The sequence below is a fragment of the Malaclemys terrapin genome, chromosome 2 (assembly GCF_027887155.1).
Source record: "Malaclemys terrapin pileata isolate rMalTer1 chromosome 2, rMalTer1.hap1, whole genome shotgun sequence".
In the NCBI taxonomy this organism is placed as follows: Eukaryota; Metazoa; Chordata; order Testudines; family Emydidae; genus Malaclemys; species Malaclemys terrapin.
In genome coordinates, this window is record NC_071506.1 from 80,007,785 (window position 1) to 80,030,937 (window position 23,153).

Below are 23,153 nucleotides of genomic sequence, written 5' to 3' on the forward strand. Positions count from 1 at the left end.
TGTCAATGGCGTCTAAAAATGTTAAGTGGTTTTAAAATAGTAACACATTGAAGCCAAAGCACTTGAGGTAGGAAAAATCCTTGTAGCAGTGCATTTCAGAAAGCTACCAAAGAGCAAATTTTAATGTGCCTAAAATCTAGACTGTCTAATCCTCAGATTTGGTTTCTGCTTTTTTTGGCAGAGAAAACCGCTTTTTTCCACCTGGGAGGGTAGGGGAAATATCAGTCTTCCTTCTCCATAGCTGCTCTTTCCTTTTTTGTTCTCCAGGATGTGGCTGGCAGCTGGAAAGGGGGAACATAGGGTATGTCTATACTTACCTCCGGGTTTGGCGGTAAGCAATCGATCTTCTGGGATTGATTTATCGCGTCTTGTCTAGACGCAATAAATCGATCCCGGAAGTGCTCGCCGTCGACACCGGTACTCCTGCTCCGCGAGAGGAGTACGCGGAGTCAACGGGGGAGCCTGCCTGCCGCGTGTGGACCCGCGGTAAGTACCTTGTAGTTCGAACTAAGATACTTCGACTTCAGCTACATTATTCACGTAGCTGAAGTTGCGTATCTTAATTCGAACTGGGGGGTTAGTGTGGACCAGCCCATAGTCATTTTCCTCTGTTGAAGCACTTTACCTGCACGCCTGTCTGTGCAATCACTTCCTACGTCACTCTTGCGATGTGCCTGGGGTAAAGCTCTTTAGTGCGGGAGCATAGCACTAATCAGCCTCTCAGCTGTAAATGCTGGTTGTCAGATGGAAGCCAGTTTGGAGGGATGGGAAAAGTAAGTGTTTCTGCATACAACTTGACAGACCACTTATTAATCCCTCACAAACCATAGCAGAAAGCAGTGATGCTCAGACTTCAGTGGTTCAGAAGCCAAATTAGTGATCAGCGTTACCCAAATGAGCCACAGTATTGTGAATTCATTGTTTCTCTTACTATAGTACTATATATTCATATTTAGACAGTATGATGGAAAATATTTAGTTTACTTGTATATATTTACCTATCTCATAGAGCTGGAAGGGACCTTGAAAGGTCATTGAGTCTAGTCAGGGCCGGCTTTAGGAAGTGCGGGGCCCGATTCGAATATTTTCGACGGGGCTCCGGCAGGGATGACTCACCTGGCGGCACTCCGTGTCTTTGCTCCGGGTCTTCCGTGGCACTGAAGGACCTGCCGCCGAAAACCCAGAGCGAGTGAAGGACCTGCCGCCGTAAATCCAGAGCTGAGTGAAGACCCGCCGCCGGGTGAGTAAAAATTAAAAAGACGCCTAAGTTAGGCGCTCCTCTTTAGGGCGTGGGGTCTGATTCCGGGGAATCGGCCTAAAGCTGGCCCTGAGTCCAGTCCCCTGCCTTCACAGCAGGACCAAGTACTGCCCCTGACAGATTTTTGCTCCAGATTCCTAAATGGCCCCTCAAGGATTGAGCTCACAATCCTGGGTTTAGCAGGCCAATGCTCAAACCACTGAGCTATCCCTCTCCCCTCCCTCCCCATACTTCCCCATCATACTGTTTAAATAGACTATAATATAGATATATTCTCACAGCAAAATGACTAAGTATTTTATCAACTACAACTGGTTAATAACCTAGTAAAAGCATCCTGAATGGTTTAATCATTAAATGAGTATTTTAATATCATGTGCTGCAAAGAGCCTCTGGAGAAGCATTTGAATAGCCCCTAGCAGCTCGAGACCCTCGGTCTGAGTATCACTGGCATAAAGAATAATTAGACTTCAGATAAGAACGGCCATACTGAGTCAAACCACTTGTCCATCTAACCCAGTATCCCGTCTCCAACAGTGGCCAGTTCAGATGCTTCAGAGGGAATGAACAGATCAGGTCAATTATAGAGTGATCTCTCTCCTGTCATCTAGTCCAGCATCTGGCAGTCAGAGGTTTAAGGACACCCAGAGTATGGGATTGCATCCTGACCATCTTGGCTAATAGCCACCAATGGACCTGTCCTCCAGGAACATATCTAGTTCTCTTTTTGAACCCAGTTATACTTTCAACCTTCACAACATCCCCAGGCAACAAGTTCCACGGGTTGCCTGTGCACTGCATGAAGAAGTACTTCCTTTCTGAGGGGAGGGTGCAGGGTGGTGGTGGTGGTATTTGTTTTAAACCTGCCGCCTTCTGACTTCATTGGGTTCTTGTGTTTTATGTGAATAATGAATATTTCCCCCTTCACTTTCTCCACACCATTCATAATATTACAAGCCTCTATCATATCCCCCCCTAGTAGTCTCTTTTCTAAACTGAACAGTCCTAGTCTTTTTAATCTCTCCTTGTATAAAAGTTGTTCCATACCCTTAATGACTTTCATTGCCTTTCTCTGTACCTTTTCCCATTCTAATGTATCTTCTTTGAGATGGCATGACCAGAACTGCATGCAGTATTCAAGATGTGGGTGTACTATACATTTATGTAGTGGCATTATATTTTCTGTCTTATCTATCCTTTTCTAATGGTTCCTAACATTGTAGTTGCAGTCAAAAAAAGCTAACACATTGAGCAGATGTTTTTAGAGAATTATTTATGGCTCCAAGATCTTTCTAGAGTGGTAACAGCTAATTTAGACCCCATTTTGTATGTATAGTCAGGATTATTTTTTCTAATGTGTATTACTTTGCACATATCAAACTTGAAATTAATCTGCTGTTTTGTTGCCCAGTCACCCAGTTCTGTGAGGTTCCTTTATAACTCTTCACAACCGGTTTTGGACTTGCCTGTCTTGAGTAACTTTGTATCATCTGCAGATTTTGCCACCTTACTGTTTACCCCTTTTTCCAGATCATTGATGAATACGTTGAACAGCCCTGGTCCCAGTACAGATCCCTGGGGGACCCTGCTATTTACCTCTCTTTGTTGTGAAAATTGACCATTTATTCCTACCCTTTTTCCTATCTTTTTAACCAGTTACTGATCCATGAGAGTACCTTCTCTAATCCCATGATTGCTACTTGACTTAAGAGCCTAGTCAAAGACTTTCTAAAAGTCCCAGTACGCTGTCAACTGGATCACCCTTGTCCACATGTATGTTGACGCCCTCAAAGAATTCTAATAAATTGAGGCATGATTTCCCTTTACAAAAGCTGTGACTCTTCCCCAACATTGTGTTAATCCATGTGTCTGATAGTTGAGTTCACAGTTGGTAGTTCTGCAACTTCATATCTGAGTTCCTTCTGATCTCTTGGGTGAATACCATCTGTTCTTAGTGACGTGTTACTAGGGCCCTACCAAATTCATGGTCCATTTCATGGTCATAGGAATTTAAAAATCCCAGATTTCATGATTTCAGCTATTTAAATCTGAAATTTTATGGTGTTGTAATTGTAGGGGTCCTGACCCAAAAAGAAGTTGGGATGTGTGTCACAAAGTTATTGTAGGGGGTGTTTTGGTACTGCTACCCTTACTTTTGCAACACTGCCTTTAGAGCTGGGCAGCAGCAGCTGCTGGCCGGGAGCCAAGCTCTGAAGGCAAAGTGGCTGGCAGCAGCAGTGCAGAGGTAAGGATGGCATGGTATGGTATTGCCACCCTTACTTCTGCACTGCTGCCTGCAGGGCTGGGCCCTCAGTAAGCAGCCACCTCTGGCGGCCCAGCTCTGAAGGCAGCGCAGACGTAAGGGTGTCAATACTGTGACCCCCTCTAAAATAACCTTGTGACCCTGCTGCAACTTCCTTTTGAGTCAGGAACCCCAATTTGAGAAATTCTGGTCCTCTCCCCCTCCCCCCATGAAATCTATACAGTATAGGGGGAAAAGCACACACAATACCAGATTTCATGGGGGGAGATCAGATTTCATGCTCCATGACACATTTTTTCATGGCTGTGCATTTGTTAGGTCACTACCTATTACTGTTTTAACTTGTCAGTTTGTTCCAAATTTCCTCTATTGAGGCCTCAATCTGGGATAATTCCTCAGAAAAGTCACTTTTAAAAAGAGGCTCAGGTGTGGGAATCTCCCTGCAACGTCCTCTACAATAAAAACAAATGCAAAGAATTCATGGGTGGCGGGTATAATAGCCCAGGGAAGGCTTGGCCGTGTCTCATGCTGCCGCTGACCCACCGCTAGACACCTAGGCTGCAGTGGCCCTGCCCCTTCCCTGAGGTCCCCACCGCCTGCTGCTGCAGCTGCCATGTCTCCTCGGGGGAGGGGGGAGGACAAGGGAGTGAGGAGTGATGCAGAACCAGCAGTGGGTGGGAGAGTGAGGAGGCTCCAGCTAGGGTGACCAGATGACAGGGAAAAAAAAAATATCGGGACACAAGGGGGGAGGTCACCGGCGGAGCAAAAAAAACCAAAAAACAAGTGCTGCTGGTGTAATGACACAAACAGCTCCCTCTCCCAATTCCCTTCTGTGGCCAGTTGCTGCTGGCAGTCGGGGTGGGGGGAAGCCAAGAACAGCCGAGTGCTGCGGGCAGTCAGAGGAGATTATGCACCCTCCCTTAGCTATGCATACCTCCAGCGTCTAGGTATTTACACCATGCTCATCATCATAATGACTGAGCAGAGAAGTAACAACCGCTGTAACTTTTCCTTTCACTCTGCATTCTGACATGCAAGTCTATCTGGGTACAGACTGGTAGCAATGTGTGGATCAGTTTACAGTGGGGGAGCCTCTGGTTTTCAGGAGGCGGGGGGAACCAACCAAGAACAGCTGAGTGCTGCTGGCCGTCAGAGGAGAGGGAGGGGGAAAGCCGAGAACAGCAGAGTGCTGCCGGCGGAGGAAAAAAAAAAGGCGGAGTGCAGCGTCCCAACCGAAGATCGATCGGGACGCGGGACAAACACCTAAATATCGGGACGTCTGGTCACCCTAGCTCCAGCTGGCAGGTCAGCCCAGCACTTGGGGGGGGGGGGGGGGGGCGGAAGGCGTGGCTTGGCCCAGTGCGGGGGGTGTGAGGGTGTGTGTAGGCTGGGGCTCCTCTGGTCAGGGGGGGCTTCTCAGGACTTCTGTTATGGGGAGGGAGGGCTGGGGCAGAAGGGGCAGGGCTGGTGGGCTAGTCTCCGCAAAGCAGGGTTTCACCTGGTGCCCATGAAAGAATTCATTTAGCTTTTCTGCAATGGTCTTGTTTTCCTTGAGTGCTTCTTTAGTACCTTGATCATCCAGTGGCTCCACTGATTGTTTAGCAGGCTTCCTACTTCTGATGTACTTAAGACACAAACAGGAAAAAAAATGTTTAATTCTTTTTTTGGCTTGCCTAATTATAGACTTTAAGGCTGACTTGTCTGGATTAGTTGGACACTAATGCATAGCTAAAGGGGATTGAAATCACTTGTTAAGTGCTCATTCATACGACGCTCTACATCCAATAAGCATAGGCCTTGGCTACACTGGTGCTGTACAGCGCTGCAACTTGCTGCGCTCAGGGGTGTGAAAACGCCCCCCCCCCCCCACGCGCAGCGAGTGCAGCGCTGTAAAGCCCCAGTGTAATCCGCGTTGCACGCTCGCTCGCAGCGCTGCAAGCTATTCCCCGCAGAGAGGTGGAGCTCTCGCAGCGCGGAGAGGTGGAGCTCTCAAGTGTAGCCAAGGCCATAGAAACAGTATTGTAAATACTGGTCTCCTATCCACTTGCTACATAGAATATTAGAATTAAGATGAGTTGATTCGGTAGCTAATTAACGTGAACAACTTGTTCTTTCAAACAGATGCCATTTGCCTCTTAATACTGTATAGGCATAAGCATATAAAATGTAGAACTGATTCTATATGACCATATGGTTACACTGCAGAATGTTGTCTCTGCTCAGATTTAAGTGATACTTAAAGTTCTCCAGTACAAGATTCCTTACTACAAGTGTTCATTGTCCCACTCTTTAGTAAGATGTCTTTATGCCTGACTTTACTGCTGTGTATCTTCCAGTCCCGTATCTGTAGGCCCCTTAAAGTCCTGTTGTATAATTCGGACTATCTCTTCCCTTGCCATGTTTTAAGAATTCATTGTGGCAGTGAACCGTTACACGCTGCTAGGTTCAAAAGGGAGGGTTGCAGAACAGTGGACCAACCCAATTCTAGGAAAGTGCCATTGTGATAAAACATCATAACTTTTAACTTGTCTTCCAGGAGGTGGTGATGCTGCTCTTACAGTATGATGCTGATACTTCTATTGTTAATGGGGGTGGACAGACTGCAAGAGACGTTACACAAGATAAAGAGATCAAAAATATGTTGGAAGGTAACTTCCTGTGTCTTCACTGCCTTTCATAAGCATTTGTAGCTCTGAAGAGAGCTGCTTTACCTACAAGTTCACTTGATTTCAAAATAACTTCAGATTAAAAACTAATGTTCAGTCACTTCTAGTGTAAAAGAATACTGACCAATCAGTACAACAGGGCTGTTTGTTAGTGCCTTTGAAAGAAGCCTTAACCTGTTTGTAAATGCTGTTTCTGATCGAAGTTAGGGCCTTAAAGGCAACACAGGTTTTTTCTCTGAGCCCTTTAATGATGTGGACTTTATACAGCAAGCTAGGGCTTTGAGTGCTACACAGGGGAAGTAATCCAAGCACATGCTGATAACAAAAGCTGCTTTGTGTGTAACAAGCTGGGATATAAACCACTTCACTTGGATGCAAACTGTAATTTCTAGCATTTTGCAAAGATGGTGGGCAAACTTGCTCAGACATCAGTGACTGTACTAGGTGTCACAGGAATTGGAAACTGAGCTGAGGATCTTTCCTGCAACTCCCCTTCTCTAACCACTAGATAATGCTTAGAGGAGAATAAAAATCTCTCCACTCTCAAATTCTAACATACAAAGAGGCCAAGTAGGTTGTAGGGGCATCTTTGCAGGAGAATAGAAAAGGGAAATCTGCCCAATTTAACTTTGAGTACAAAATGGTCAATGGGAGAAGACTCACTGAATCATTCACAAACTTACCAGGTCTTGCTCCAGACTGTTTCAGCTCTGAAAATGGAGACCCTGTCCAAGTGATTTTGGGTCTCCAGCCAGAGATGAAGCAAAGGTGTGACTTCCAGAGAATAGGTGCTTCTGATTTTTTGAAAGTCTGACCTTCTTAAAGGTGTCCAAAGCTGAATACTCAAAATTGATTTACTTTTTAGAGTCTTGACCAATACTACTTTCAAAAAGCAAGTATGTTTTATGTATTGATTCACTACTTATGCTATCTGCAAACAAAGGGTAAGAAAGTAACTATCACTTAGCCCCAGTATTGCCACCAGGAATACTTTTTTAGATGGGGGTTCTTGACAACATAACCCTGAATAGACTTTATGAATAATCAATCTTAATTCAAATGTAATTCTTTAGTCTGAACAGATTAGTACATGTGGCTCTTACATTCAGAAGTAAGGACTGGAAAACTAAAAATTTCCAAATGAAGTCATTCCAAGCAGTACTTTTCCAGAAAACGTGCTATTCCTTAATCATACACAAGATTAGTGCATCTGTTTGATAATTGCCTGTAAAGATAAATTCTTAAAATGAGTGCACTTGTTAATTCTCATCAGGGTGAAGCATTTATTAAAGCCCTTATTAATCTGGCTAACAATGTCAGTTTCATAGTTGTTGCTATGGTTGCAATCTGACTGCACGTGTGTGAAAATCAAGACTTCCTAAAAGTCTGATTAACCTGCAGGGGGGATTTACTTTTTCCCTTAAATCCAGTTAAACTTCTTAAAACACTTGTTCCAATTTTGCTGTCCTCAGTAAATGAAAACAAATTTACTAGTGGAATTTACCATGACACATTTATTAGGGCAACAAGATGCATCTATGTGATGGCAAAAACTTCCGTTGTATACAGAGATAGTGTAGAAACACTTACATATGTTTCAGAGTAGCAGCCGTGTTAGTCTGTATCCGCAAAAAGAACAGGAGTACTTGTGGCACCTTAGAGACTAATAAATATGCTCTAATAAATTTGTTAGTCTCTAAGGTGCCACAAGTACTCCTGTTCTTTTTACTTACATATGTATGCACCAAGGGCCTGGCGTGTTTTTGAGAGGATCAAAGCACCCCATCTCCAACTGAAGTCAGTGAGTTGCTCAGCATTTCTGGAAAAAAGGTCCAAATCGTACAAATGTACCTAAACCGCTGGCTCCATAACTTGGAATCCCTGGAGTACATATCAATATGTAAATTGAGGAATCCCTGAGCTTTGTCCTCTACAGCACGGACAAGCTTGTCTACCTCCTTCTGTTATACAGATAAATCAGTTTTGGTTTCTATGAATAACAGGAAGTTGAAACAATAGCATCATCTTAATTTGTCAAATGATTATGCCAGTCACATATCTTTTGACTTCATATGCATGTAAATAAATCACCTTAATAGTAATACATAGTGCTCTTTTCACTGCTCCTTATAAGCAAACCATTCTTCTCAGAGCGTGCCTTAAAAATAAATCGGAGTGCAAAGCTCAAATATTTCAGTCCAGAGGAGAACTCTGTGTAGCCTGGATTGTGTTTAAAGCAAGACTTTTTTGCATAAGCTCTTATTAGACACTAACCCAGGGGTCAGCAACGTTTGGCACGCGGCTTGCCAGGGTAAGCACCCTGGTGGGCCAGGCCAGTTTATTTACCTGCTGATGCGGCAGGTTCAGCCGATCGCGGCTCCCACTGGCCACGGTTCGCCGTCCTGGGCCAATGGGGGCGACGGGAAGCTGCAGCCAGCCCATCCCTGGCTCGGGACAGCGAACTGCAGCCAGTGGGGGGCCGCGATCGGCCAAACCTGCGGCATCAGCAGGTAAATAAACTGTCCCGGCCCGCCAGGGTGCTTACCCTGGCGAGCCACGTGCCAAACGTTGCCAACCCCAGCACTAACCCATCAGGGCTTGAAAAATCCTAGCCCTCGTGGTTGGGAAGAGAACTTTCCAAATGTAACTAGTATAAACCAATGCTGTGCCATCATCTCAAGTCCGCAGTCAGCTCCAGTGCTGGTGCTCATAGCATTGACCAGCACCAGCAGAAGGAAAACAAGCCAGTATTAGTTTTCTCTATTACTTTCAGAACACTGGGTAGCTGTGAAAAGGATAAGGTTGCAACAACACTGCATACAAGAGTCATGCAACAACAGATCACAGTTGATACTGCTTGATGTGGGAGAAGCTCTTTTTGTCAAAGGTGATGTAGCAGGATGTGAAATGCAGTCGAGAGGAGTAAACTAGCAAAGACTTCCCCACCTCACCACTACCACCAGGAAGAAAGGAGGGGGAAATGGCAGAAGCCCCCATGCAGCCACAGAACTTTATGATGGCATAGTAGAAAATGTGCACTTTTTTAGAAGCCCTTTGATGGTAGGGGTCAGAGGGAGTAGGTTGAGTCGTGGGAAGCTTCAAATAGCTTATTTTTCATATCCGACTCTAGCTAATGGATGAAGCCCTCAAGCAGAGTTAAGGGTCAGCACCTTAGTAGTAATCCCAATAAGTGCCATGGCGGAGTTTTGGCTTCTTAAGTAGGCTGTTTTAATAGAGTAGGCCACCGGTTTTATGCTGTACCTAGTAAGTTTGTTGCTAGTTATTGGGTGTCTGACTAAAATCTTTTAGTGCTGTATGTGGGTGTAGTTTGTTGTAGAAGGCTGCGAGAGATTGACCAGTTAAACTGGAGAAGGAAGAGATTTTTGTGGGGCAGAAGTTAGTGGTAAGATAGAGAAGGATAATAGTGGGGAGAGAAGATCTTTTATAGGAAGGGAAAGAAAGTATAATATCCAAGATGCAAGTAGGGCTGGTTAAATAGTGTTGGTCAAATATTACCATTAAACTTCCCTGGTATTCATTGGGGAAAAAAAACTTGGGACAAATACTTCTTGCACTATTGAACCTCTACTACTTGGTAAATGTTTGAATTCTTGCCATGTACATTGGTCAAACTGGATAGTCTGTACACAAAAGAATAAATGGACACAAATCAGACAACATGAATTATAACATTCAAAAACCAGTAGAACACTTCAGTCTCCCTGGACACTCAATAACGGACTTAAAAGTGGCCATTCTTCAACAAAACTTCAAAAACAGACTCCAATGAGAAATTGCAGAACTGGAATTAGTTTGCAAACTGGACACCATCCAATTAGGCCTGAATAAAGACTGGGCGTGGATAGGTCACTACAAAAACTAATTTCCCCCTGCTGGTACTCACACCTTCTTGTCAATGGTTTGAAATGGGCCACCTCGATTACATTGGCCTCATTAGCACTACAAAAGTGATTTTTTTTTTTCCTCCCTTCTCAATTGTTGAGAATAGCCCCCTTCCACCTTAATTAAATTGGCTTGTTAGCACTTGGTAAGGCAACTCCCATCTTTTCATGTGCTGTGTATTTATACCTGCCTCTGTTTTCCACTCCATGCATCTGATGAAGTGGGTTTTAGCCCATGAAAGCTTATGCCCAAATAAATTTGTTAGTCTCTAAGGTGCCCCAAGGACTCCTCGTTTGTTTTGCTGATGCAGACTAACACGGCTACCACCCTGAAACCCGTGAAACTTGAGTAACTTCAGAATTTTTCTGCAGTGATTTGTCACCTTTTAAACTTGTGCACTGTATTTAATTGACTCTGAAGAACATGGCTCTAAGTATATTCCACCCTGTCTGGTAGGCTAGCCCTCAAGTTAACAAGTATTGGGGAAACTGTAGGCCCTGTATACAGTGCTTGAACATTCTTCATTAGACAAATATCACTTTGCTGATGTTACATGTGTTCCTCTGAGAATACTACTGTGGTTGCTAAAGCTATTTTCACTTTGAAAACAGCAGTGGAAAGGACACAAGAAAGGAAACTGGAAGAACTGCTTTTAGGAGCAGCAAGAGAAGGGGAGACTGCAAAACTCTCCGCACTGGTAAGAATTTGAAATGTTTGCTACATATGCTACCTTCACACCCAGTACCCCTATTGCAGGCAACAGTTCAAACTACAGTGCTTCCTTACCGTCAGAACTCTCCTTTTATTACAGCAGATTAGGATGCAAAATTTTCCAGTGTTTTCTAATATCTTCCTGAGTTAGCTAAAGGATACTATGAAGTGATGCTTGTTAAACTTCTACGGTACCTCAGTCATAGGGCTTACCATGAGAAATATTATCCACTGCAGCTTAAATTAGTATAGTACATGACAGATTGGTGAGTGTAAAAATGCATTAATGCAACACTAAGTCCGAGACTTCAAAAAACCTCAGATTCATTGTGTATGTCTTCAACCACAAAACAAATTCAGCCCCTTGTGTATATTGCAATACACCGGACCCACGCTAGAACGCGGGGTTTTGGATCCATGCGCAGTCCTGCGTTAATGCAGGGACCGCATTACCATGGATTCCAATGAAGGTAATTAAATTTGGTATCCATGCACGGTCCCGCGTTATAACTGAATTTGCGCTATAAAGATGCGCATTCTAGCGAGGGTCTGCTGTACTTGCAGCCAACAACAGATACTGATTCTGTCTCCAAGAGAAACTGGTCTGGCCATGCTCCTCCTCTGTGACCTCCAAGGAACACTTTGGTGCTAGTGGATATAACATCTATACTGAACCAATGCCCCTAAGGTTAACAGCCACTTTACTGCTGGAGGTGCTTGCCCTTGGATGAGATAGCAAACTAAAATTGATTATAAAACAAAAACTTTAATCACTACATATAATGTGAAACTTGTATTACTTGTAGTACTCATTCACTACATATAGAAAGTTTGCCGATTGAGTAAATCGAAATGTCTTAAATATGTGGCTAGGAAATATGAATTTTTCATCGGTTTTTCTGAAATGGTTGGGAGAATGAGTTTCTGAAACAACTCTCCCGAAGTAATATCAAACATGAAACTTAGTTCAAATGGTATCTTTCTGGGAAAGTTGTAAGTCCATCTTGTTTTAAAGCTTTGAACTAGTCACATTTCATGACATCTGAAATCCAGAAACCCCATCAAATATGTTGCAATAAATTGACAATCTATGGAGGTGTGACCTCCACCAATAAGGTTACCAACAGAATTGTATTAAAGATAAATTGACTGCATACTTTGAAGCTTCTCAAGGAGCTTTCCAACCACTACCTGAATGAGGAAATGGTTCTACCACTTGTATTTTTCTTGACCATGTACCCTTCTCAGTCCAGTTTTAAATCAGTTCCCTTCAAGCTCTACCTGGGGCTGCTAATTACTTAGAATATTCCTGCCCTTAGTTTTGATGGACTTCTATAGCCTGTGTATATATAGGATGTCTGAGCTGATCAGTGTTCCCCTCTGGCCTTATAATCTAACATAGTGGTTCTCAGACTATGCGGTGGACTCCCAAAGGAGGCACAGGAATGTGTCAAGGGTGGTGTGAGCTGTGTACTTTGTTTTGGAAGAGCTCTGGCTGTCCGCCTTTGGGTGGCTGGGGTTTGTGCAGAAGGATTGTGCACACCCAGAAGGTGGAGATAAAAGGGGACAGCCAGAGCCCTGCCACCTGGACTCAGGCTCTCCTCCCCCAACCAATCCTTCACAAGGAGAGGCATCTTGGACTCTCCTCCTCCCCCCTCTTCCCCATTCCTCACTGGGAGGCGGCAGGGCTCCAGCTGTCAGCCCTGGGGTGGCAGTAGCAGTGCAGAAGTAAGGGTTGCAATGGGGTACTAAGTCTGCTGCAAAAAGTGATATTGATGAATATCGCTTCTGTGCTGCTACTGGTGGGGAGCTGCCTTCAGAGCTGGGTGCCCAGCCAGCAGCTGTTGCTCTCCACTCTGCCTTCAGAGCTGGCTGGCAATATATGTATGGGGGCTAGGGGAGAAGCATAAATAACTACAGACACACAGCAGGGGGGCCTGATCAAATACGTTTTTGAAAGCCACTGTATTACCACAAATAGCTTCAAAAGAGTAGGGAACTCTCATGGCAGCAGTTTCTCTACTAGCCATGTGCCATGTTACAGAAGACATATCCGTTTTCTCTTGAATCTGCTAAAATCGTTTTTGATATTTGTTACTCTGCTGCCCAAGGGACAGAATAATCCCTTCCCTCATGAGTAAGGGTTTTCCTGTAAATCTTGTCTTTTATGCACTGGGTTTTTATTAGCAACTGCTTCAGAGTTTTCCCATTGAGTTTTTTATACTCCTTCCAGACATGCTTCTGAACAAAATGAGGATATCTTGGACATAAGTGATGGGTACACACCTATATTGGAATTAGATACAGTGAACTGAACACTGAATATTTTTTGTTAGTACTGTCCTTATTAACTTCAGAAGCCTTGTTGGTAAAAGGTTCTCTATTTTAGAATTCTCTAAACTCAATTTCTGTTGTCTTCCTGTTCTCAATGGAACCCAAAATATTTAAACTATTAAGAGTACCATAGGAATGCAACCAGTTCTGTACTACATTGCACATGGGAGATGGGATGGGGACACTTAAGCCAAGAACACAGGGAAGTAGTTACTTTTAACTGAACCTCTCACTTCGCTGCTTTAGCCCTCTCGCTTCCCAGAGCATGACCCCCTTTCGTCACCCTACTTTTCAGTGCCTAGTGTATATTTCAAGACTTCGGGGCAGGGAGCAGATACTTGACCCTAAATTGCTCAGGCTATATGTAGTGCAATAGGAAAACTAAATTAACCTGTAAATATAACACTCTGGTTTTTTTGTTTTGGATTTTTTTAGTTGAACAGGCCAAAGCCTCCTGATATTAACTGTACTGATCAGATGGGAAATACACCATTACATTGTGCAGCATACCGTGCTCACAAGCACTGTGCCTTAAAACTTTTAAAAAATGGTGCAGACTCTAAAATCAGAAACAAAAATGGTAAGTAAAGTTCTTACAGTTTAAATATGAAGCAAAGGAACTAAACTGGTGTTATTTTATGGAAGTACTTGTTAGTCACTGCTTAACTATTAGGTGTGAGGGCTGGTCTGCATGGTGCAGCAATGCGAACTGCAGGCTATGAATTCTAATGCAGTGGTTCTCAAACTTTTTTTGCGGACCACTTGAAAATTGCTGAGGGTCTCAGCAGACCATTTAATGATCTTTCCAAATGTTGTTTATTCCATTAGCTAAAACTATTGTAAAGCGCTTTGGATAAAAGCACTATATTAAAAACAAAAAAACCCCAACCTTTTAATAATCTTTTTTTATTCTACAAATAAAAGCACATAACTTGTATTTTAATATCCGCAGTCTTGCCTTTCTAATGCGATGGATGTGCCCTCGCTCCCCCACCACAGCAGCCCCTGACCTGGGGCTGGGAAGGGGGGGAGGTATCTCCCTCTCTCCCCCGCTGTGGCAGCCCCCAAGGTGGGGCTGGGAAGGGTGCGGGGGAGGCCTCTCCCTGGCAGCCGCAGCCCTGGAGCTGGGGAAATTGCCTCTTTCTCTGGCCACCACAGCCCTGCACATCCCAAATTCCACCCACCCCCTCTTCTCACCCCACTGCCCCCTCCCACCTGGCCTCTATTTCCCCCCAAGGCCACCACCTCACCTTACATGTGTGTCTTCTCCAGGGTCCAGGCACCTAATTAGTGGAGCCATGCCTGTGCGGCTCCACTAATTAAGTGGCTGGCCCTTCATTCTCTCATGTGCGGCTGCTCAGGTGTGCACCTTAGAGGGAACTATCCGTGGGCCACCTGAATTGAGCTCGCGGACCACAGTTTGAGAACTTCTGTTCTAATGCACAACACTGTGTTGGATCGTAACTGGCTTGTGTACCTCAACAGGGTCTTCACTAAAAGTTCCCTATTGCACTCTAACTCGTGTACTAAATTAAAATGCAGTAGGGAGCTCTTAGTGCTCACCAGCAGTGTCTGCAGGGGCCAGTTAGTGTGCAACACTGTGTGCATTAGAATTCACACCCTTGCAGTCTGTGTTGCTGCACCATGTAGACAGGTACTGAGTCACTTTTTTTTTGACTTTTTTTGACTCTGCCGGAGATGAGCATAGCAGTGTAAAAGCAGAGGATAGAATTTTCAGTTCATGGAAAGTCATTGGGACTGATGCTCCTGTGTCACTTCAGGTTCTCTTGAAAATCCCACCTGTAAAGTTTATCTTGTCACTTTTTTTATTAAATTGACTGTAACACTCTGGTTAAATTACATGTAAATAACTGGCAGATGTTGACTAAAGTAAAATTAGGCTTCTGTAATCCTAGCAAACTCTTCCTTACCGATTCTAGCAAAATTCAACTTGCCCACAGTTTTAGCATAACAATTGACCAATAAATTGTATTATATTTAAGAATTGCTCTTGTCTGGCAAGTGAGCAAACCTTGTAAGGTAGGAGTATTGGTGTAGAAACATAGGAAGTTCAGAAGGTGTCTTACTGTAGGAAGTGAATCATAGCTAGTATACCACTCTCCTGCCAGCTCTTCTTCCTATCAATAATGTTCAAACAAGCAAATGATTGCCATTGCTTTCCCTCAGAGCTGGATAGAAACCTTATGCCATATTAAATGCAACCAGTATAATTACTACATAATACCTATCCACAGCATTAAATGTCCTTCAACAGATCTAACTCCTAATTAAAGCCAACCTCTTCTGGATTTTATTTTGGTTATTAAACAGACCAGACACCGTTTGATCTAGCCCAAGGTGCAGAAATGAAACGGATACTTGCAGGAAGCATTGGGAAGGTGGGTACAAAAGATCATATATTAAACTGTTCAAGAAACAATCAGTGGATAAGTTTTTTATTGTTTTTTTAAATATTTTATTTTATATAGTTGATCAACAAACGCCTGAAACGATATGAAGGTCTCTTGTGGAAGGTATGTTTTCTTTTACTTTCCCTTTTTGTAATATGTAAAACAACCCAAACATTGTTTTCAAAGTCTATCCCAGCAGATTGTATTCTTTGTTCTTGAGAGGGGGCTGATGGTTGGTGGCTTTTCTGTGATATCTTGACTGGTATATCACAACATATTTCCAAAACTAATCCTAGGATAGGAAGGCTGGTCCTGGATTCAGGACATTTAGATGCAATACCTGGCTCAGCCACAGGCTCCCTTTGACCTGGGACAAGTCTTGCTTCATCTACCCTGTGTCACAGTTCCCATCTGTACAGTGGGGATAGTACTTCTCTACCTTTTAAAGAGCCAACTCCATTAATAATTGGGCTGTGCTTCTACTACAGTTTTGAAGGCCACATAAAGATCTAGGTAATCTGACTACTGGCTCACTGCTATTCAGCATTATCCATAGGATAGAGCCCATTCCTAAAAGCCTTGAAAACTGAATTATAGGGAAGATGGTAATAAAAGCTTACAAACATTTCTGTTCTGTACAGTCCCCAAAAGATGTTCTAGCTCTCATGATTTATTATAGGGAAAATCCTTTATGCAACTTCTCTCAATCCTATAAAGATGTGTTTAAGTACAATACATGAAGCAACTTTCTCTCAAGAACTTCTGAAGAATATATATTTTTAAAAATCCTACAAATACTTTGGCTTAAATCAAAGTTCAGTGTAATAATTCACAAAGTTGGTTAACTGCTGATATAAAACCATTTATTTACATCCTAAAAACCAAAATATTAAGCTGTAGCTTGTAAAGCACACTCTCCTCATGCTATCTAATGGCAATTTAAGAGACTTGATTTTTAGGCGTCTCTTAACATTGCTATAAACTCTTAAAAGCAGACACTACTGTGCATCTGGCAACCCTTCAGGTCACTTCCCATTATCTGCATTCTATCTTCAGTTTTTTTTTTGTTGTTGTTGCACGTGTCTGGTTAGATGAGTTACTTTGATTATAGTAATATGTAAGAAACCTTTATGGTAGGTACTAACAGCCATTCCAGTATAAGGGATCAGATATGTGGATGGCCATATTGAGTGCTGAACTACAACAAAGCTAAACTTAATTGACCAGGAAGTTTCCTATTGAGTAACAATGCTTATTAAAACTCCCTAAATGTTGTTGTCTTTGTGGATACAACCAAACTTGTACTTGGTTTTTATAAATGTTCTCCCACTTTTTGGGGAAGGAAATAGAATGGTTGAAAAAACAGATGCTGATTTAACGTTGAGAGTTCTAATAGATATAACTCTTGGATCACATTTGAAGTGTAAAAAAAAAAAAAAAAAAGGCAAGCTATAAGTAATGTAGGCTGTTAGCCACCAAGTACTGTTATCAGGAGTAGCAATGGGCTTTGAAATGACTAACATTCTCTTTTAGAGTTTAAGATTTTTTGGCTGGAAACTTTACTGGGTAGTACTAGAACATGGAGTCCTTTCCTGGTATCGCAAACAGTAAGTGTCACACTTAATTTCTTGATCATTAGAATCTTAATGATCTTAATGACCCCTCCCTTTCCACTTTAAAATCTTTTTTTTTTTTTTTTTTTTTTTAAATCTTCCAAAGGGCTGATGCAGTAAATAATGATCATCGCCAGGGATGCAAGCACCTAACACAAGCTGTCTGCACGGTAGGATGTGAAGCAGGGCTTCTAAAATACCAGTCATACACTGGTATTGTGCACATAAAGACTATGAATTCCTTGGCTAAGTCACTACATGTGGCTTCTGGCTCAGTTCCTTCAACTTTTTTCCAGATCACTGTGGCTTAGATGACTTCCCATATTTCATGCCTTATGTGATGCCTCTCTGTAATATATAGTACAGAATCATTATTTTGTTTATTTCATGACACGTATTACACTTTTTGTAAAGAATTTTACCCTTTTGTATCTATAAATCTACGTCTATACTTACAGCAGTGTGTCGAGTACAGGCACTACAGGTGTGTGTACGTGCCGCAGTGCAAGGCAGGCTGCATCCATATTTATTGCATAGCGCTACTATATGCTGCTAAAGGCTCTGGCAGAGGGAGGCAGTAGGACATTACACAGCTTAAAAGTAGCAAGATAGATATGGGAGGCACTATTTACACATGTAGAAAGCCATGTGTAGGGGGTATACTCTGGGGGCTCAGGTAATAAGCAATAAGTGTAAGGAGTTGGGACTATTCCAGTTGCTTTGAGTCTACATCTCAAGTCTGCAATATCAGTTTTTTTTTTTTTTAAATCCTCCCGTCTTTAGCGCTTAATAATCTTAATAAGCAATCTTAAAAAACAAACTATAACCTAGTTATACCTGCTAACTAAAGAGAATGTGAAAAACTGTTAGACTTCTCTTCACTGTAAACTTTTTGCCAGGAGCTACCTGTGATTATTTTTTAATTAAGCATAAAGGTTGGGTTTTGGTTTGGTTTTTTTAAGTGGAATTTCAGAAATATGGTGCTCAATATATGCCTCTAGCAAAATTTAATCTATTTGCAGTAATGACGTTACTGCTTTGAGTGCTCGTATATGTACATTACGGTGTGGGTGTGGGTGTCCTGTGCCGTGGTGCTGGAGAACTTTCCCTAGTGCTACACATAGAGGTCAGAGTATAAAGGACAGACAGCACTGCCTCTATAGTTCCTTCTTACATCCATAGCTGGAGCATTGAGTCGTTCACAAGAACGCCAATCTATCTAGTATTACTCCCCCCCCAAAAAAGTCTTGATCCTTTTTCATTTTGATTTAGCCCTTCTTTTGGGGTCCTTCCAGTCTGGTGGGTTTTTGGAGTACCTGCCTGGTACCAGGGAACCTATGCCGAGGTCCCAGAGGCTGAAATCTTGCCCAGGCTGTGGGAAGCCTATAATTGTTAGTGACCCCCCCGCCCCCCCAACCCAACTGCCTCAAGTGTTTGGGTGAAGGCTACATCAGAGATGTAGATCACCTATCTGTTAATCTTCAAGACTTAAACAAAGTTGAGGGAGGAGTGCCTCCATTATAGTCTTATGGAAGCTCCAGCATTGGAGCCACTATCATCTAAGGGAAGCTCTTCAAAGACTCCTTCCCAAAGTGCTTCCCCGATCATGTCAGCTGAAAGAGGCTGCAGAAGATCCCAGTCTCCAGGACTGTCCTTTTCAAGGCCACGGAATCTAAGTCCTGGCCTCGAAGCACAAGCCTATGTCCACTTCTGGCTCCTTGAAGCATAGGGTATGGGACTCCTTCACAAAGGATCCTTCAGGTACTGATGGTAGAGTGCATCCTTCGGCCTGCTGCTCGCTGGCACAGACTCAACTTAGACCTGAGACATCGACCCTAGTCCCCTTTCAGGGACCATTGTGACAGGCTACTTCTCCAGTGGTGACAGAGCAGTCTTGGTTGATTGCTGTGGGTCAGCAGCCTGTTGGTACAGACTCCGATGGAGGCTGATTCTGCAGCTGGACTTACTATGCCTGTCAGTATCGCTGTCGTCTCTGCTTCAATGTGAGCACCCTCACCTGGCTCTGACATAGCCTTTTAGAGGCACCAGGTCGCTTGTCCTTGGCATCGCTTGTCTTAGGCTCAGCACTGCCACGTTCCATGGGGACAGCTCAAGATCCTCTGCGCCAAGTACTACTGGCTTGGAAGCTGTCCATGCTGCTCCAGTTCTGTGCTTCAGGCATAGGTCCTGACTGAGGTCATGGAGAACCTCTGCCAGCACCATACCTCGCCAGATTCTCCGGGTGCTCCAACACTTCTCCAGACTCTCGGGTTTCCCAGTACCAAGAGCGTAGAGACCACTGTTTCTCATGGCTGGGGCTCGGAGATGGTCTGTCCAGGGATTGGGACACTTGCCCCAGGCAAGCCTGGGGTCTGGTAGCATATTAGCCCCTCACAATGGCCCTATTGGTTGCGGATGTCTCCAGTTTCCGGAACCAATTCCTCTCATGAGTATTCCCCAAGGTGGGACACTTCTCCTACCAGCTCTGAGGGGGAGTCTATCTACACTGCAGTTAGACAACCCTGCCTGCCCTGTGCCAGCTGACTCTGGCTCCCACCTCACAGGGTCCCAGAGCTCAGGCTGCAGCCTGAGTCTGAATGTCTATACTGCAATTAAACAGCCCTTTGCCAGAGCCCTGTGAGCCCGAGTCAGCTAGCATAGGTCTGCCAGGGTTTTTTAAATTGCAGTGTAGAGGTATCATCTACACCGGTGATGGTACTGAACAGCCACCTGACAACCCATGCATTTGACTTACCATTGCTAGCTCTGGAATAACCACTGGTACTGCAGCCTGTACTGGTACTGCAAGACCATCTCCTTTGCCTCTGCTGTAAACCACTTCCTCTTCTCTGGTACCAGGGCCTCACTGGAGATGTCATTCCCCCAGTACCAGATGACTTTAAAGGATACCAGTAGTTACTCAGGTCAGTGGCTGCCTCTCCAGACATGCAGGTATATTACAATGGCTTACACTGTTAAGAGGAGTAACTCCTCCTGATAAGCTCACAGTGCTGCTCACCAGAGCACATTCAACTTCAGTGATGTTTCTGGCACATGTCCCAGTTGTGGACATTTGTAGACCAGTGATGTGGTCCTTGATTCATACTTTTACCAGACATTATGCACCATCTGCAGCTTCAAGGGATATAATGTAAATGCAGGCAACGTGGCCATACATCCCTCTTCCCGTGAGCTCCGCCTCCTGGGGTAACAGCTTTGAAGTCACCTACAGTGGGTGCTTGCATATGTCCACTACAAAGGAACAACAGTTATGTAACTAGTTTTTCAGGGTGGTTCCATACATCCATTACATGACCATCCTTCTTCCTTGATGCATCAGAGTCTACCATTGGGTTCTGGTACAAAGGAACTGGGGCATCTCTGCTCACAGCACAGGGAGCTGAGCGTGACTTCCCCTATGGGTACTGCTAGGAAAAGCTCTCCAGCACTGGTGCATGAAGCGCATGCATACTGCCAATGTTCTGGACATATGCAATACATCTTGTACAACAGTGAAGCGAAGGCAAGTACCAGTTTCTTACTGCTTGTGTTTAAAACTATATTAAACTGTTTTCTTCAAAGTGAGTTTCTAGTCTGATAAATGACTCGCATTACTTTATGCAGGTCTGCTTCTTGTGGATGGTCATAGCAGCCTTTTTTACTACTTCCTAGTCCAGCTGAATGACTGTTTTTATGCCTCCATAAGCTTGCTAAGTTCCAACTGGCTACACCTGTGCAAACCATTGAAAGCAGTAGTTGCACAGGGTTGCTGAGGACTTAAATTTGAAGATATTGGGGATGTGCAGATTTAATAGCTTAGTGGTCTGCACAGCCTTTACTTGTGATGCATGAGATAAGGGCAAGGAACAGCTTTGCTTAGACAAAGCTCTCTGTGTGTGGCAGGTGGCTAGTTTAAGTCATCTTTGCTTGTAAACTGAGCACATTTGAATTGAAAACCAGGGCAAACATAACTCATATTACCATTTGTAGGTACTTTAGAGTAGTGCTATGCTCTAATATTTTATAACTGCCGATAAAACTTTTCTTTTTTTTTTTAATCAAAGGTAAAATCTACAGACAGCTGCCTTTTCTCTGTCAGATGCTTCGATGACAGTGTTCACAGTTTTAAAGTTCCTAAAAACTCTCCTCCTAAGGCTAGAGAGGTAACTACCAATTTAATTAAAGTCTCTAATCTTGTAACTTTTGTGTAGATGGAAGAGAGAATCTAACTTTGGTTGCATAGAGCTAACTCTGAATCCTTGTGCTGTGTATATTATTACTATACTTTTGGATTCACTAGTAGCATAGAGACCTGGCTCATGGACACATGGCATTCAGAATAGTTGTATGTTTGTTGCTGTTCCACCGCTGAAACAGCTGGTTATAGGAAAACCTGTTCAGCCTTTTGGCATTGCCTAAATAGTGAGAGGTTTTGTTTGTTTGAGCTCCTAAACTTCTGTTGCAACTTACTCGTCCCTCATCCCAAACCAAGAAAGGTAATTAGTTAGTGTATTTTTGCAAATAGGTTCAAAGCTGTGGTTAGGGCCATGCGTTCTAAACAAGGGATAATGTCCTACCCAAAGCTGGGAGAAATAAGAGCACTATCGTGACTAGGGCTCCTAGGTGCTACAGGAATAAATGTATTGAACATACTATTTATCTTTCACCTATAAGGCATGATTAAAGGCTTCTGGAGGTGAAGAAATCTGGGGACAAAAACATCTTTTTATCTGGCAGTAGTGCCTAAAAGCCCAACTTGGACTTAAGCAGCCCTATTGTGCCAGGCATTGTACAAACAAAATGGCAAAGCAGTCCTTGCCCCAGAGAGCTTGTCATCTAAATAGACAAGACACAGGATGAGAGAAGTATAATCTCCATTTTGGAGATTGGGAACAGAGGCACAGACTTCTTGTATGACCTCCAGCAAGTCACTTGGAGTCTAGCAAAACAAGGAAGCTAACCCAGATCAAGAGTCCCTGTCATAAGAACATAAGAACAGCCATGCTGGGTCAGACCAAATCTAGTCGAGCATCCTGCCTTCAGGCTGCAGCGAATGCCAGATGCCCCAGAGGGAATGAATAGAACTGACAATCCCCAAGTGATCCATCCCCTGCTGCCCACTCCCAGCCTCTGGCAAACAGAGGCTAGGGACACCATCCCTGCCCATCTTGGTTAAAAGCCATTGATGGACCTATCCTCCATGAATTTGTGTGTGTGTATGTTGGGGGTGGTGGGTTGGTTGGTGGTTTTTTGTAATAGTCTTGGCCTTCACAACATCCTCTGGTAAAGAGTTCCACAGACTGACCGTGTTGTGTGAAAAAATGCTTCCTTTTGTTTGTTTTTAAACCTGCTGCCTGTTAATTTCATTTGGTGACCCCTAGTTCTTGTGTCATAAGAAGGAATAAATAACACCTGTCCAGCAACTTAATAACCAAGCCATTCTCCTTTGTGTATTATACACTTTTTGAAAATGAAATAACTATCTAAAAACACTAGGCATTTTCTAACAATGTCAAGGAGTCTTTAAGGAAAAAAAATAACTGAGCTGTTGCTTTCTTCTGAGGCACCAGTTGGCTCTTACATGTGCCAGTGTTCAGCTGCTGCTAAAGTAGAGGTGTGCTCTTTAAAATGAATGTGCTGAATTCTTGCGGTGGCTGATTTATTTTCAGAACTGGCTGGAGGCAATAGAAGACCACTCTGCGTACAGCACTCACTACTGTACCCAAGAACAGCTGAGTGACGAGGAAGATGATGATACAGTATCTGTTGCAGAATTGCAAGAAACGTTGAAAGTATGTATGGGAATACATGGCTTTTACATCTGGCAAACTATAAATTGGTGCTTGCTATTCGTGAACTATAGAATACTAGAGATATATTAGAGCAGCTTTACCATTTCTAGTTTGGGTAATATTTACTTGGATGTTCTCAGTGGACACAAACACTGATGGCGTTTAGAATAAAGTCTGTGATATCTCATTCATGCTCAATACT

General features: G+C 43.4%; 1 protein-coding gene across 3 annotated transcripts in view; it reads left to right on the plus strand.

Moving 5' to 3' along the window:
- The window catches only part of OSBPL1A (oxysterol binding protein like 1A), a 155,457-nt gene that overhangs the window by 31,394 nt on the left and 100,910 nt on the right, over positions 1–23,153 (plus strand). For all 3 annotated transcript variants that reach the window (XM_054017422.1, XM_054017423.1, XM_054017424.1), the window contains 9 exons: positions 6,058–6,169; positions 10,702–10,787; positions 13,571–13,715; positions 15,467–15,534; positions 15,625–15,669; positions 17,080–17,153; positions 17,266–17,329; positions 21,224–21,322; positions 22,829–22,951. In XM_054017422.1, coding sequence (XP_053873397.1) covers positions 6,058–6,169; positions 10,702–10,787; positions 13,571–13,715; positions 15,467–15,534; positions 15,625–15,669; positions 17,080–17,153; positions 17,266–17,329; positions 21,224–21,322; positions 22,829–22,951 — 816 coding nt within the window. The remainder of the gene's footprint in view (positions 1–6,057; positions 6,170–10,701; positions 10,788–13,570; positions 13,716–15,466; positions 15,535–15,624; positions 15,670–17,079; positions 17,154–17,265; positions 17,330–21,223; positions 21,323–22,828; positions 22,952–23,153) is intronic.